Source organism: Peromyscus eremicus, chromosome 3 (genome assembly GCF_949786415.1).
Source record: "Peromyscus eremicus chromosome 3, PerEre_H2_v1, whole genome shotgun sequence".
Lineage (NCBI taxonomy): Eukaryota > Metazoa > Chordata > Mammalia > Rodentia > Cricetidae > Peromyscus > Peromyscus eremicus.
In genome coordinates this window covers 155,479,706-155,491,784 of record NC_081418.1, presented here as the reverse complement: position 1 = coordinate 155,491,784, position 12,079 = coordinate 155,479,706, and the positions used below count along the sequence as shown (strand labels likewise).

The following is a 12,079-nucleotide window of genomic DNA, read 5'->3' as shown; positions in this document are numbered from 1 at the left end:
GTATGGAGTGGAAAGATGGTAAAAGTATGAGATGTCAGGACCTCCCTCTCTTAGAAGTTAGCTCATGCAGAGCCACTATAATGTCATATGACCAAGGAACAACAAAATGCTAGGATTAGACATATAGACAATATGATATAAATGTGAACATGATTGTATTATGCCAGAATTTGAATAATAACTGCAGCAGCCTTAGCCTGAGGATTTTCCAGGGCACTTTGACCACTAAGAGTTAATAATACACTGCTTGGGACATGGCAAAATGCCCAGGGCAGCTTGAAGATTTTTGTTTTGGTCTGGTGTCCTTGAAGCAACCAAAGCTATGAGTCTGTGAACAGACTTTCATATGCTTCTAGAGTCTTAAAACTGAGTTATGGGGTTACTGAGTAAGAATGATAGCTCTGTTTATTAATAATATCAGTACTTGAGGGAAAATGATTGGAAATGATAACTCTGTTCTGTCACAGATTATTAATGACTAAAAGATGAGCAAGAGGAAGTGGAACACATGTCCAAAAACAAAAATGATATGATCTGTGTTTTGGAACATAATGGATGTATCCCTGCTTACTAAATTTTGTATAAATAAAGAAGCATTCTGGCTGCTAGTCAGTCAGGCCGCAAGATTCTCCTGACTACCATGGCCTGGCTCACTTCCTTCCCCTGCTGACTCCTTACATCCTCTGCTGGGACCTGTCCACTGCCAGGGATGGCTCCTGGCAATCTGGGCACCAGCACTCCTGGGAGCAGCAGGAAGAGTCATATGCAGCAGGTACACCTGCTCTGGGTAGGGAGAAAAGAAGGTGCCATTCTAAAAGTTCATGAGCAGCCTTCGGAAGACCTGAGGTTCTCAAGGAGCCCAGGCACTCGTGATACAGAAGACAATGGCTTATGAATGCCGTCAAAAACTGAGTTCTTCATGATGCAGAATAAAGTCTTAGTCTTTTAAGCCATTATTAGGTATTTCTGACTGATTCTCTACCTATCTGTGGATTTTATTTTCCTGTTTCTTTGAATAGTTTTTAGTTTCTAAACAATGCACATTTAAAATAATACAAAGCAGTGACTCAGAAACAGATCTTTTCTCTTCTTCTATATTTATTTCCCACCGTGTGACTGCTAAAATACATTGTTTGTTTGTTTGAGGCTGTCTCACGTAGTAACTTTTGGGGATTAATTCTGCAAAGCCTGCAGTCTTCGTCATATGTTTTACTGAAGTTTCTTATTTGTGCTTTACATTAGTGATCTATTAAAAGGTGGAGGCATAGATTTCCTTATTATTTCGAATCACTGAGCTTTCCACCTTTTTCCAGAAGGTTTCCTTGCTATAGCAACCTGGACACAGTAATTACAGCTCTACATCCTACCTAGTCTCTACTCTCTGCTTTCTGAATCTCAGCCAGAGGTCAGCGGGTCACAGGCCCTTCTCAGGGTGTGTGTGACCTTAGCCAGAGGCCAGAGGGTCACAGGCCCTTCTCAGGTGTGTGTGACCTTAGCCAGAGGCCAGAGGGTCACAGGCCCTTCTCAGGGTGTGTGTGACCTTAGCCAGAGGCCAGAGGGTCACAGGCCCTTCTCAGGGTGTGTGTGACCTTAGCCAGAGGCCAGAGGGTCACAGGCCCTTCTCAGGGTGTGTGTGACCTAAGCCAGAGGCCAGCAGGTCACAGGCTCTTCTCAGGGTATGTATGACCTTAGCCAGAGGTCAGTGGGTCACAGGCCCTTCTCAGGACATGTATGACCTTAGCCAGAGGTCAGTGGGTCACAGGCCTTTCTCAGGATGTGTGTGACCTTAGCCAGAGCTTTTCAAAGCCATTTATGGAAAATGAGTTTTTCCTCTAGATTTTTCCTCTTTAGTGTTTTCTAGCCTCTGCTTTACCCCAACAGGTATTTCTGTAGCTGAGACGATAATCATCACCATCCCTGTCACTGACAAACTTCCTAGACATAGGGCTTTTCTATGAGGCAGGATGGATCTGGTAGGAGTTGGGAAGAAGAACGGGAATATGATCAAAATACACTGTATTCACAAATGAAATTCTCAAAGAATTATTAGAAAGACTGTATTGAAACAGTAAAAGTACTTACTACACTGAACAATAAAAACAAAGAGCAGGTTTTCCAGGAAGCTGCAGAGCTGGTCACATAACAATCCTCTAGGCATGCAGCTTCTGTGGGGCTGCAAACCTGGCACCTCATGGGGGGCTACAGACTGGCTTTCACAGTTAATGCCCTGTCCAAAGCTGCACTAAGGAAATGGAAATGTAAGGAGCTGGTTAGAACTTCAGGAAGCTAGCTTAGGAATATTTAACCATTTTTTTCTTGAATAAATATTTGGATGGGTACAAGAATTTGGAAAAATTTGGATAACTTTTACTAATATTTTCCTACTTTTATGAAGCTGATTTTGGTGGTACTTAATCCATCAATCTAACAGGCCTGCTTAGTCTTCCTTTCAAAGAATGTTAATATTTGCCTAATTCCTTTTAGATATATAAAATTTACAATTTAAGTATTTAATCAATTTGGGATATATTTTACATAGAAAGTGCAGAAGGCAATGGGAAGCCAATTGCAGTATTTTAAAAAACTTTCCTAATTAAAATTCTTTTGAGAATTTAATAAAAGTAAAATTTGTCTTTGCAGAAAAATCTGCACATATGTACAGTTTTGTGTAATTTTAATAAATTCTTAGACTACCTAGGCCTTCTAGGGAATACAGACTCAAAGCATAGAATCTGTCACATGATCACTGTATGTATCAATCCTAGGAGGGACTGGGTATTTCTGGATTGGTGTCTGCTTCAATGTTCTCCCAGCCTGTTTGTTCTTAGATGACAGCACAGTTTCAGCTAAACTGGGCACTGCTCTGCTCTGCTCTCCTCTGAAGCACTAACCTGTGCACAGTAAGCTCCTCACACCTCTGCAGCTTTGTTTTTTCATGCCAACTTACCACCAAACACTTCACAGGACTACCAAACACTTGACAGGACCACTGAACACTTGACACGACCACCAAACACTTGACATGACCACCAAACACTTGACACGACCACCAAACACTTGACACGACCACCAAACACTTGACACGACCACCAAACACTTGACACGACCACCAAACACTTGACACGACCACCAAACACTTGACACGACCACCAAACACTTGACACGACCACCAAACACTTGACACGACCACCAAACACTTGACACGACCACCAAACACTTGACACGACCACCAAACACTTGAGACCACCAAACACTTGACACGACCACCAAACACTTGACACGACCACCAAACACTTGACACGACCACCAAACACTTGACACGACCACCAAACACTTGACACGACCACCAAACACTTGACACGACCACCAAACACTTGACAAGACCATCAAACACTTGACACGACCACCAAACACTTGACACGACCACCAAACACTTGACATGACACCTTTGTCAGCTTCCTATCATCTTTTAAAAGGCTGGGTTACTATTTTTCTACTACTGTATCTAACGAAATGCTTTTCTACTACCATATCTAAATGGCACTGGGGAGAAACAGGAAGTCACTTTAGTTATTAATACAGCAAAGAGTAAGTTTGATTGTAGCCTCTTATTTGATTATCCTAAATAATCAGGTGAGGTGTGAGCTTCACAGAGCTTTTCACAAAAGCCATGTTTCTGCCACTTGCCCTGAGTAAGAGTATAGGCTTTAAGCAATGGAATGTCAATTGTATGACTAACTGAAGTCAACACGTGGAAATTACTCAGAATGCATCTGATAGGCCAGCACACTCACATTGCTTCCCTTATGGCCACTTCCTGCCCACAGTTCCCTGTGTGCAATCAGAGAAATTCACATTCAGATAGACAGGCTCGAGCAAAAGCTTACATTGCTAAGAATCTCCATTACATTCTCAACTTACAGGGGGCACATTTTGTGCTGTTTGTGTTTTGGTCTTATGTAGCCCAAGCAGGCTGCAAACTTGCTACACAGCTGAGGCTGGTCTTCAACCACCGATCTTCCCGCCTCTATTTCCTGAGCTAGGATTACAGGTGGGCACTGCCATGCCCAGATTTTGAGGCGACACATTTTAAATGGTATGTTGTGCTATACCATATAGAAACCTGACATCCTATAGAGAATATAGGTCTTTTTATGTATTTGTCTTTTATTCAAGCACCTCTGTCCATACAAAGCCTGAATTCCTGGTAAAACAGAACATGCAAGTTTGACTACGGAAATGAAGCTTCGGGAGATCATGGGCAAAAGTTACTCTGTATGGAGGACATGCTGGTTCACTGCACATTTCCTCTCAGGAGACCATGGGGAGACTTGTGAGGTTATGTTAGTTATTGCTGCCAACTAAAGATTACACAGGTATACAAGTCAGACATAATTTATTTGAATCAAACTGTTTTTCTAATCAAATACATTGTTTACTGTGTGAATGTGCACATACTCCTGCATGCATGCACATGTGTATGCATGAAAGGTAGGAAAGGGGAGAAAGAGAATGAATGAATGAAATGAATGTGGGGTGCTTAATAGTTAGAGTGACAAAATAGAAACATAGATTCTGATCTATCTTAAATAAAAGAAAAACATAAAATATGTTATAGGATTTTTAATACTAGGAAGGTAAAAAATTATTGAATATTAAAAAAAAGGTCAAAATAGAAATACTATGATAAAAATAAAATACCTGCCTCCCAAAAGTAAGGTAGCAATAGCAAGGTGCTTTGTCCTCTGAGGGATGGGGACCAAGGAGCCACACTTCTGGGTGACTTACCTGACTCATCACTCGCTGCTCCTGGACGGCGGCCTGGATAGCCTCTGCTACCCTTTCTTGATCTCTTGCATGCTCTGCCTTCCACATTTCCCGTTCTTCAGCATGAACTTTTTCCAGATTTTTCCTTTCTTCTTCCACTGCTTTGGTGATGACATCTTTCATAGCTTCTTTCTCAAGCTTAAAACAAAACAAAAAAATGGCCAAAACAGAAATGTTAGCAATAAGTTCAAACCCCAGACATTAAACTTAACACAGAGTCCCAACATTGCTGCGTTTCTGTATGTTACATAAAGACACACTGCATTCAATCATTTTGATACAGATTTCCCCCCTCACCTCCAGATATTTCTCCACTTTAAAGAAATCAAGCCTTAGCTTAAAGCAGTAGGCATCAAAAGGTAGGTCTTAAAAGTTATTTATGGGGGCTGGAGAGATGGCTTAGCAGGTAATGGCACTAGCTGTTCTTCCAGAGGACCTGGGTTCAAGACCCACACCCACAGGGCAGCTCACAACTATCTGTAACTCTAGTTCCAGGGGATCCAGCATCCTCACACAGACATACATGTAGGCAAAGCACCAACGCATATAAAATAAAAATATATTATTGTTTAAAAGTTATTTACAATAAGGAAGAAACTACAGTAAACTGAAATGTGTCTTTCACAGTCTGTTACAACATAACTCTTTGCTGTATTTTCAAAGACTCCTGTAATTCACATGATTTCTAAACTGCTGATATTTGGAAAACACGGATTCACCGCGTTGCTCCTTCAGAAGTCTGCACACTTCCTTGTTACCTGCCAGGTGAATGTCGTACTCATTTGCACGGTCACCACTCTCACAACCAACCTCCCTAAGTCCTGGAAAGCACATGGGGACTTTCCAAACTATTACCTTTGCTCAGTCTCCCTCTGTCTCCATCCAAGCCAACAGCTTGACCTTTTGTTCTTCCTGGATCCTCTCTCTGTTCAGAACTTGGCTCTCATCAGCTACTCCTCACGTGTGTTCAATTCATCATAGACTTCTGCACTTGTTTACTTTGGCTTTTAAGCTGTTTGTCCATTTATTCGGCTCCTATGCTACACTGCACATGCCCTCTACCAATGCTCTCCTGTGTCTAGCATCCTATTTCCCAGAAGCTAATGCCCATTTCCATTAATGACACACCTAAGCCACACAGCGCCACACACCTTCCTTAGCTACAGACTCAAATTTAGAAGACTAGCCACTTCTTCAGGCTCACTTTAAAGGTAATTTATTATTTAAAAACATTTTAATGTGGACATTTTACAGCCATGATAAATTAATTAGTTACTCCTTGCCTTGTTGATGAGTAGGCATTTTTTTATCCAACTGTAGGTTTCATAAGGAAATGACAAAAATCATAATAGTTCTGGGACCACCACCCTCAACAAAGTGAGATTACATATGCCATTCAAATAGTTGCTATGGCTACTGAACCTACTTCTAAATCACAAGCATATCTGTTTCTCTCTCTCTCCTCTCCTCTCTCTCTCTCTCTCTCTCTCTCTCTCTCTCTCTCTCTCTCTCATCCATCCAGTACTAGAGGTAAGTATCACTGTTCTAACATAACTATTTTAAAATAAATAATAATCTATGTTCAATGCCATCATCTTACAGAATATGAATTAACAGGAATATGAATGATCATACTGAAAGTAAAAAAAGTGACAAAAAAGTGGAATTTTTCTGTAATGAAGTATTGTTCTGCATTGTGTTACTGTCAGTGATAATGATTTTCATTCCGCTGAGAAAGAATGCCAGCATTATGCACAGGCATACCTACCTTCACAGCTGACTCCAGTGTCTCTTTATTCCTCTGCATTTCTTCCTGCAGGCATTTTCCCAGTGTTTCCTATGAACAAGAAGAAAAAGGGAGGATTCAGCAAAGGAAGGTAGTTGACCCACCCTTCTCCTGCTGTGGGTACCCCAGGCAGTAGATCCACCCTTCTCTCCATTGTGGGTACCCCAGGCAGTTGATCCACCCTTCTCCTGCTGTGGATACCCCAGGCAATAGATCCACCCTTCTCTCCACTGTGGGTACCCCAGGCAGTTGACCCACCCTTCTCCTGCTGTGGGTACCCCAGGCAGTAGATCCACCCTTCTCTCCATTGTGGGTACCCCAGGCAGTTGATCCACCCTTCTCCTGCTGTGGATACCCCAGGCAATAGATCCACCCTTCTCTCCACTGTGGGTACCCCAGGCAGTTGACCCACCCTTCTCCCGCTGTGGGTACCCCAGGCAGTAGATCTACCCTTCTCCCGCTGTGGGTACCCCAGGCAGTTGACCCACCCTTCTCAAGCTCTGGGTACCTGAGGCCTTACCTTCTGCTCCTGCGACTGCTGATCCAAAGCTTCCTGGATTTTTCCTCTTAATAGTTCCTTCTCGTTGTCCAGCACTTCCAGGAGCCTCTGATGCTACAAGGAAAGACACCTGAGGTATTGTTATGGCTCTGAAAATCGACCAGTAAGAAGAGAGAACATCTGTACGCAGGTAACCAGTGATCACTGGAGGAAACACAGAAATATTGGCAAAATGAGGGTGGAGGGTGCAGGAAACCCAAGCTGGCAATTCATCCAACAAAAACCTTAGCTTTCACCCCATGTAAGTACACAGGGTCAGAGACAACATCCACTTAATTTTAATTACACACACGAAAATGCCAAGTTCAATGCCTGCCTGTGTTACATACTAAAGTCCAACCATGCCTCAAAATACAACAGGCCAAAAAGAAGGCTGGGGCATAGCTCCATGGCAAAGTGTCTGCCTCCCATGTACAAGGTCCTGATTTCCATCCCCAGCACCATAAACAAAAGCCACATATGAGAAGATATACAAAGATATACATAAGACAAACAGACAGACTGAAAATTGATACATGTGAGGTTAGGGAGATGGCTTATCAGGAAAGTGTTTGCATGTAAGTGTGAGAGTTTGAGTTTAGAGTGCCAGTACTCCTGTAAATGTTGGGCGAGTGTGCTGACACACTTGGAATCCCATTGCTCAGGAGGCAGGACAATGGAATCCCCAAGGCAAGCTGGCTAGCTAGGCTAGCCAAACAGCACAATTCTGGGTTCAAATGAGAGACCCTGCCTCCATATATGAGGTGGAGAGTGAAAGCAGACACCTGATGGCAATCTCTAGCTTCCACAGGCTGCACACATATGTGTATCATATACACATGCCCACACATATGCACGTGGTGATATTTTATATATGCTCTAACAAATAAAGCTTGTCTAAAGATCAGAGGGCAGAGCCAGCCACAGAGTTAGCCATAGAGGCTAGGCAGTGATGGTACACACCTTTAATCCCAGCACTTGGGAGTCACACACCTTTAATCCAGCACTTGGGAGTCACATGCCTTTAATCCCAGCACCAGGAAGGTTGCAACAGGACGTGATATGGCTGAGCAGAGAAAGGAATATAAGGCGGGAGGAGACAGGAATTTGGTGCCCTTTGGGATGAGGACTCAGTGCTGTGGATATTGCTCTGTATAAATAAAACACTGACTGGCCAGTAGCCAGACAGGAAGTATAGGCGGGACTAGCAGAGAGGAAAATTGAGAGAACAGGAAGGTGGAGAGGAAGAGACTGCAGCCGCCACCAGGACAAGGAAGATGTAAGGTACCGGTAAGCCATGAGCCATGTGGCAAAGTATAGATTAATAGAAATGGGCTGAATATAAGAGTAAGAGCTAGACAATGATAGGCTTGAGCTAGTGGCCAAGCAGTTTAAATAATATAAGTGTCTGTATGTTTATTTTATAAGTGGCTAAGGGACTGCCGGGGTTTATAAGTGGGACCCAGAGAGAAAACTCAGCTACAGACTCAGGGCCATTCAGTCTGAAGATTCATGGAGACAGGATCTTCCCCTTTCCGCTAAGGAGTTGGCGAGGTGAGAAGTGGCTGTGGCTTACTTCCTCTGATCTTTCAGCATTTGCCCTGATATCTGGCTCCCGGGTTTTTATTATAAGACCAATTAGGATTCATACTACACATTCAAACACGCATGCACACATGCCGCATACACATAAACATGAAAACAGATAAATACAACTCTCGAGGAGAAAGCTAACCATTTTAGGCTTACAGAGGTTTGGTAAACATAATTCAACAAAATTTCTAGAATTAAAAATAAATAAATAAACTATCAGTCACAAATAACTTTACAAACAACCTTTCCTTGAAAAATTCTTATGTCAACAATGTGTAGTGACAGGTGAGCCAACCCTCCTCAGTGGCCAACAAGAACACGAACAGGACATGTGCACTAAAATGCCAATGCCATGCTGAGAAAATGCACCAGAAGGATGCTTCTTACTCCACAGCACCCAGTATAGCACACAAACATCAACTCTGGCCTGATCTGGACAAAGGCAGACTGATACTGTCACTTGAAATGAGCTCTTTACTTACTTTACTTACCACAGGCAAGGCGACAATAACTGTGACTCTCCCTGGGACCTTACACACACTCATGCTTTATATGAGGTGGGGCAACACTAAACACTCACACTGTCTGCTGGGCTGTCCCACTCTCCTCATGCTCCAGTATGCAATCCGAGCCTTAGTGAGGGTGACCCCTTTTCATGTATTCATGAATTCTTCAACAGTTTTATAGACTCATTTCCAGAAGGGTCAATTCTCTAATAACTCTGTTAATAACTATCAGTTCTACCTAGTTATGACCTATAGCAACAAAAGCTACATAATTAATATTCCACAGAAGGCCTCACTCACAGCAATCAGTCTATAGCAGAATTGATTTCATCTGTTTATTCCTGTCCTTTCCAAAGTACTCTTAAAGTAAGACAGAATTAGTGTCCATTCTCGTTCACTCTATGATTCACAGGAAGAGGAGAGGAATGGCAGACAAGGATTTTTAACTCACCATGCTTATACAGATTGAAGACACACTATCTGATATGTAGACGTTAACTGCATGTATCACTAGTTGATTCATTTTATGACTAAGTAGAATTCTTTTGTATAAATACACAGTAGGTTTACCCATTCTACCATGGATAAAGCAGTCACAAATGATCTTAAAAACTCATCTTTATTTTTCTTACAAATATCTACAACCTGGTTCAAGGTAATGTCCAAAGCTAGGCTGACTTCAGTCACCAGCGGGGCTCTGAAATGTGGCAGTGTCCCAGAATGTCTGTCTGCAGGTGCAGGCACTGGGTTGCATAGGCTCAGCAGCTGTGGTGAAGGGCTGACTCTTGCTTCTCACTACGGAATAGGTGATGTGCGATGGCTTTACCCCAATTGCTCTGGTTAACAAGACTTGGCTTTACAGCCCTATAAAGACATTATGAAAATTAACTGAAACTATCCCAGCAAATCTCATCCAAGAGGGATCTGTTACATTTTGCCTATTTAAGATACTATACTGCTTTTTAAAACTGCAGTGCAAAGTTTGCTAAAAAAAAAAAATTATATGTATTTTACATGAAAATATAAAAATAAAAGTTATAAAAATCATTCAATTGGAGAAATAAGTTCTACCTTTACAGAGTAGAAGCTGGGTACAAGGGTGTCAAAAACAATCTTTTAAAACACAGCCAAAAGGAAAGGCATCTAGGAATAGAATGCCATACCTCCTTGGAAGAAATTATCCCAAGTGAAAATGCTCCCTGCAGACTCAAATATCAGTATAGAGGTTCTGTGGTTTTTACCCAATCCTGAACATGTGAAAAACAAACAAACAAACACCTTCTTCTTCCTTGGAATGTGAATGTAAGTCACAAGACATGTCTGAGACAGAGCCACCCCGTCACACATGGTGCCCCTTCTATACTGCAGCTTAGACTAAGCCACCTTGGTGTTCATGGCCAGGCATACAGTTACCTACAAACCATGCACCTGAAACCTCCTACTATTTTTCCATGTTTGGGGTGGTGGTAGTACATATTCTGTACAACAGTCTCTGACCTTCTCCAAGCTGCTGACCCTACACACACCAGGTGATCTAGAAGGAATCTTAAGTGTGTGCTCCCACACTTATTTCTGTTTGATATGAATGGAAACACATGATAATTTAATAAGCATCTTACCACAATATGAGTTACAGTCAGTCACTCATTTATGGGCCAACAATACTGGGAAAGAAACCTTATAGAAGATAAACTGAGATTTCATCTATTTGAAGAGGTTTTCACAAAACCAGAAACATCAACATGCTTCTCACTGTGAACAAAATCAGACCATTATATGCCTGTATTAGCAGATTTACTTCAACCAACAGTCATGTTCGTAACAAGCACAGGAAAACACCGGTGAACAAGTGGCTCTGATTTAAACAGGGCTTTTTGGCTTTCCAGAATGAAGAAATGAAGCATGCACTGAATTCCAGAGTGAAGAAATGAAGCACACACTGAATTCCAGGGTGAAGAAATGAGGCACGCACTGGGAAGCCAGGCAGCACTTACACAGCAGGCTTCCATCTTAGACAGCCGTTTTATTACATCAGAGGATCAGACGCACTTCAAACATGAAGCAGTCTTTGTCTCAACAACTTCTAAATGAAACAGCTCTTGAAAACTCACCTCAGCCCTGTTCTATTCGCCTAATCAGCAGAGTAAACTCTCCCAGCAGTCGAGAAATGACTCCAGTGTGTACCAAGCCCAACAGCAGGTAGCTCGTGTCTTGGCAGCGTCCTGTTTGTGTGACTGTGACAAATACTTCAAGACATGGAAGTCAGATGCATCAGGAATTTATATGTCACTTGTGTAGTCTCCCTGGTCTCATGGTAATGCCTTCAAGGCTGTGTTCTCATTGTTGAAAGGTAAACTGAGGTACTAAGCTCACTCAGCTCCTCCAGGCCCTGCTCTCAGTACTGCCTTGCTAAGAATTATCTTGCAACATGCATTTTGGAAGACACAGACATTCACCCCATGGCAGCTAGGGAGGGGGAAGGACAGACACAGCTGTCCAGGCAAGGGTTTTACTCCACACTTAACTTTTCAGAAATCACCTGAGCTTTCCTTGGGAGGCATAAAGAGCTTGTAGTTCTAACTCCCAAGAAGGCATCAGAAACTACCTGGTAGCTGAGGATTCTCATGCTCATCTTACAAACTCCACTTTCATATTTTACACAGCAATATCCCTAAACCAGCTAGAATAAGACTTTTTAAAGTCAGTTGAGAAAGGAATGCTTTAAGCCACATTAAGTGTGCAAAATAGCACAAGTACTGTGGCAGTGTGTTTGGCAACATGGTTACAAAGTTAACATGGTTCCCTCATACAGCCTATCAATCATGCTGC

The 12,079-nt window shown here is 42.3% G+C and overlaps 1 protein-coding gene and 1 long non-coding RNA gene across 7 annotated transcripts in view; one reads left to right on the top strand and one right to left on the bottom strand.

The window, feature by feature from the left end:
- The window catches only part of Ccdc91 (coiled-coil domain containing 91), a 158,918-nt gene that overhangs the window by 61,224 nt on the left and 85,615 nt on the right, over window positions 1–12,079 (bottom strand). For all 6 annotated transcript variants that reach the window (XM_059256398.1, XM_059256399.1, XM_059256400.1 and 3 more), the window contains 3 exons: window positions 7,134–7,226; window positions 6,596–6,664; window positions 4,789–4,965 (listed from right to left, as the gene is read on the bottom strand). In XM_059256398.1, the coding sequence (XP_059112381.1) occupies window positions 4,789–4,965; window positions 6,596–6,664; window positions 7,134–7,226 (339 nt within the window). The remainder of the gene's footprint in view (window positions 1–4,788; window positions 4,966–6,595; window positions 6,665–7,133; window positions 7,227–12,079) is intronic.
- On the top strand, window positions 7,193–11,418 carry LOC131905530 (uncharacterized). Its single transcript, XR_009377989.1, has 2 exons — window positions 7,193–7,302; window positions 11,137–11,418. It is a non-coding gene; the product is annotated as an uncharacterized LOC131905530 (long non-coding RNA).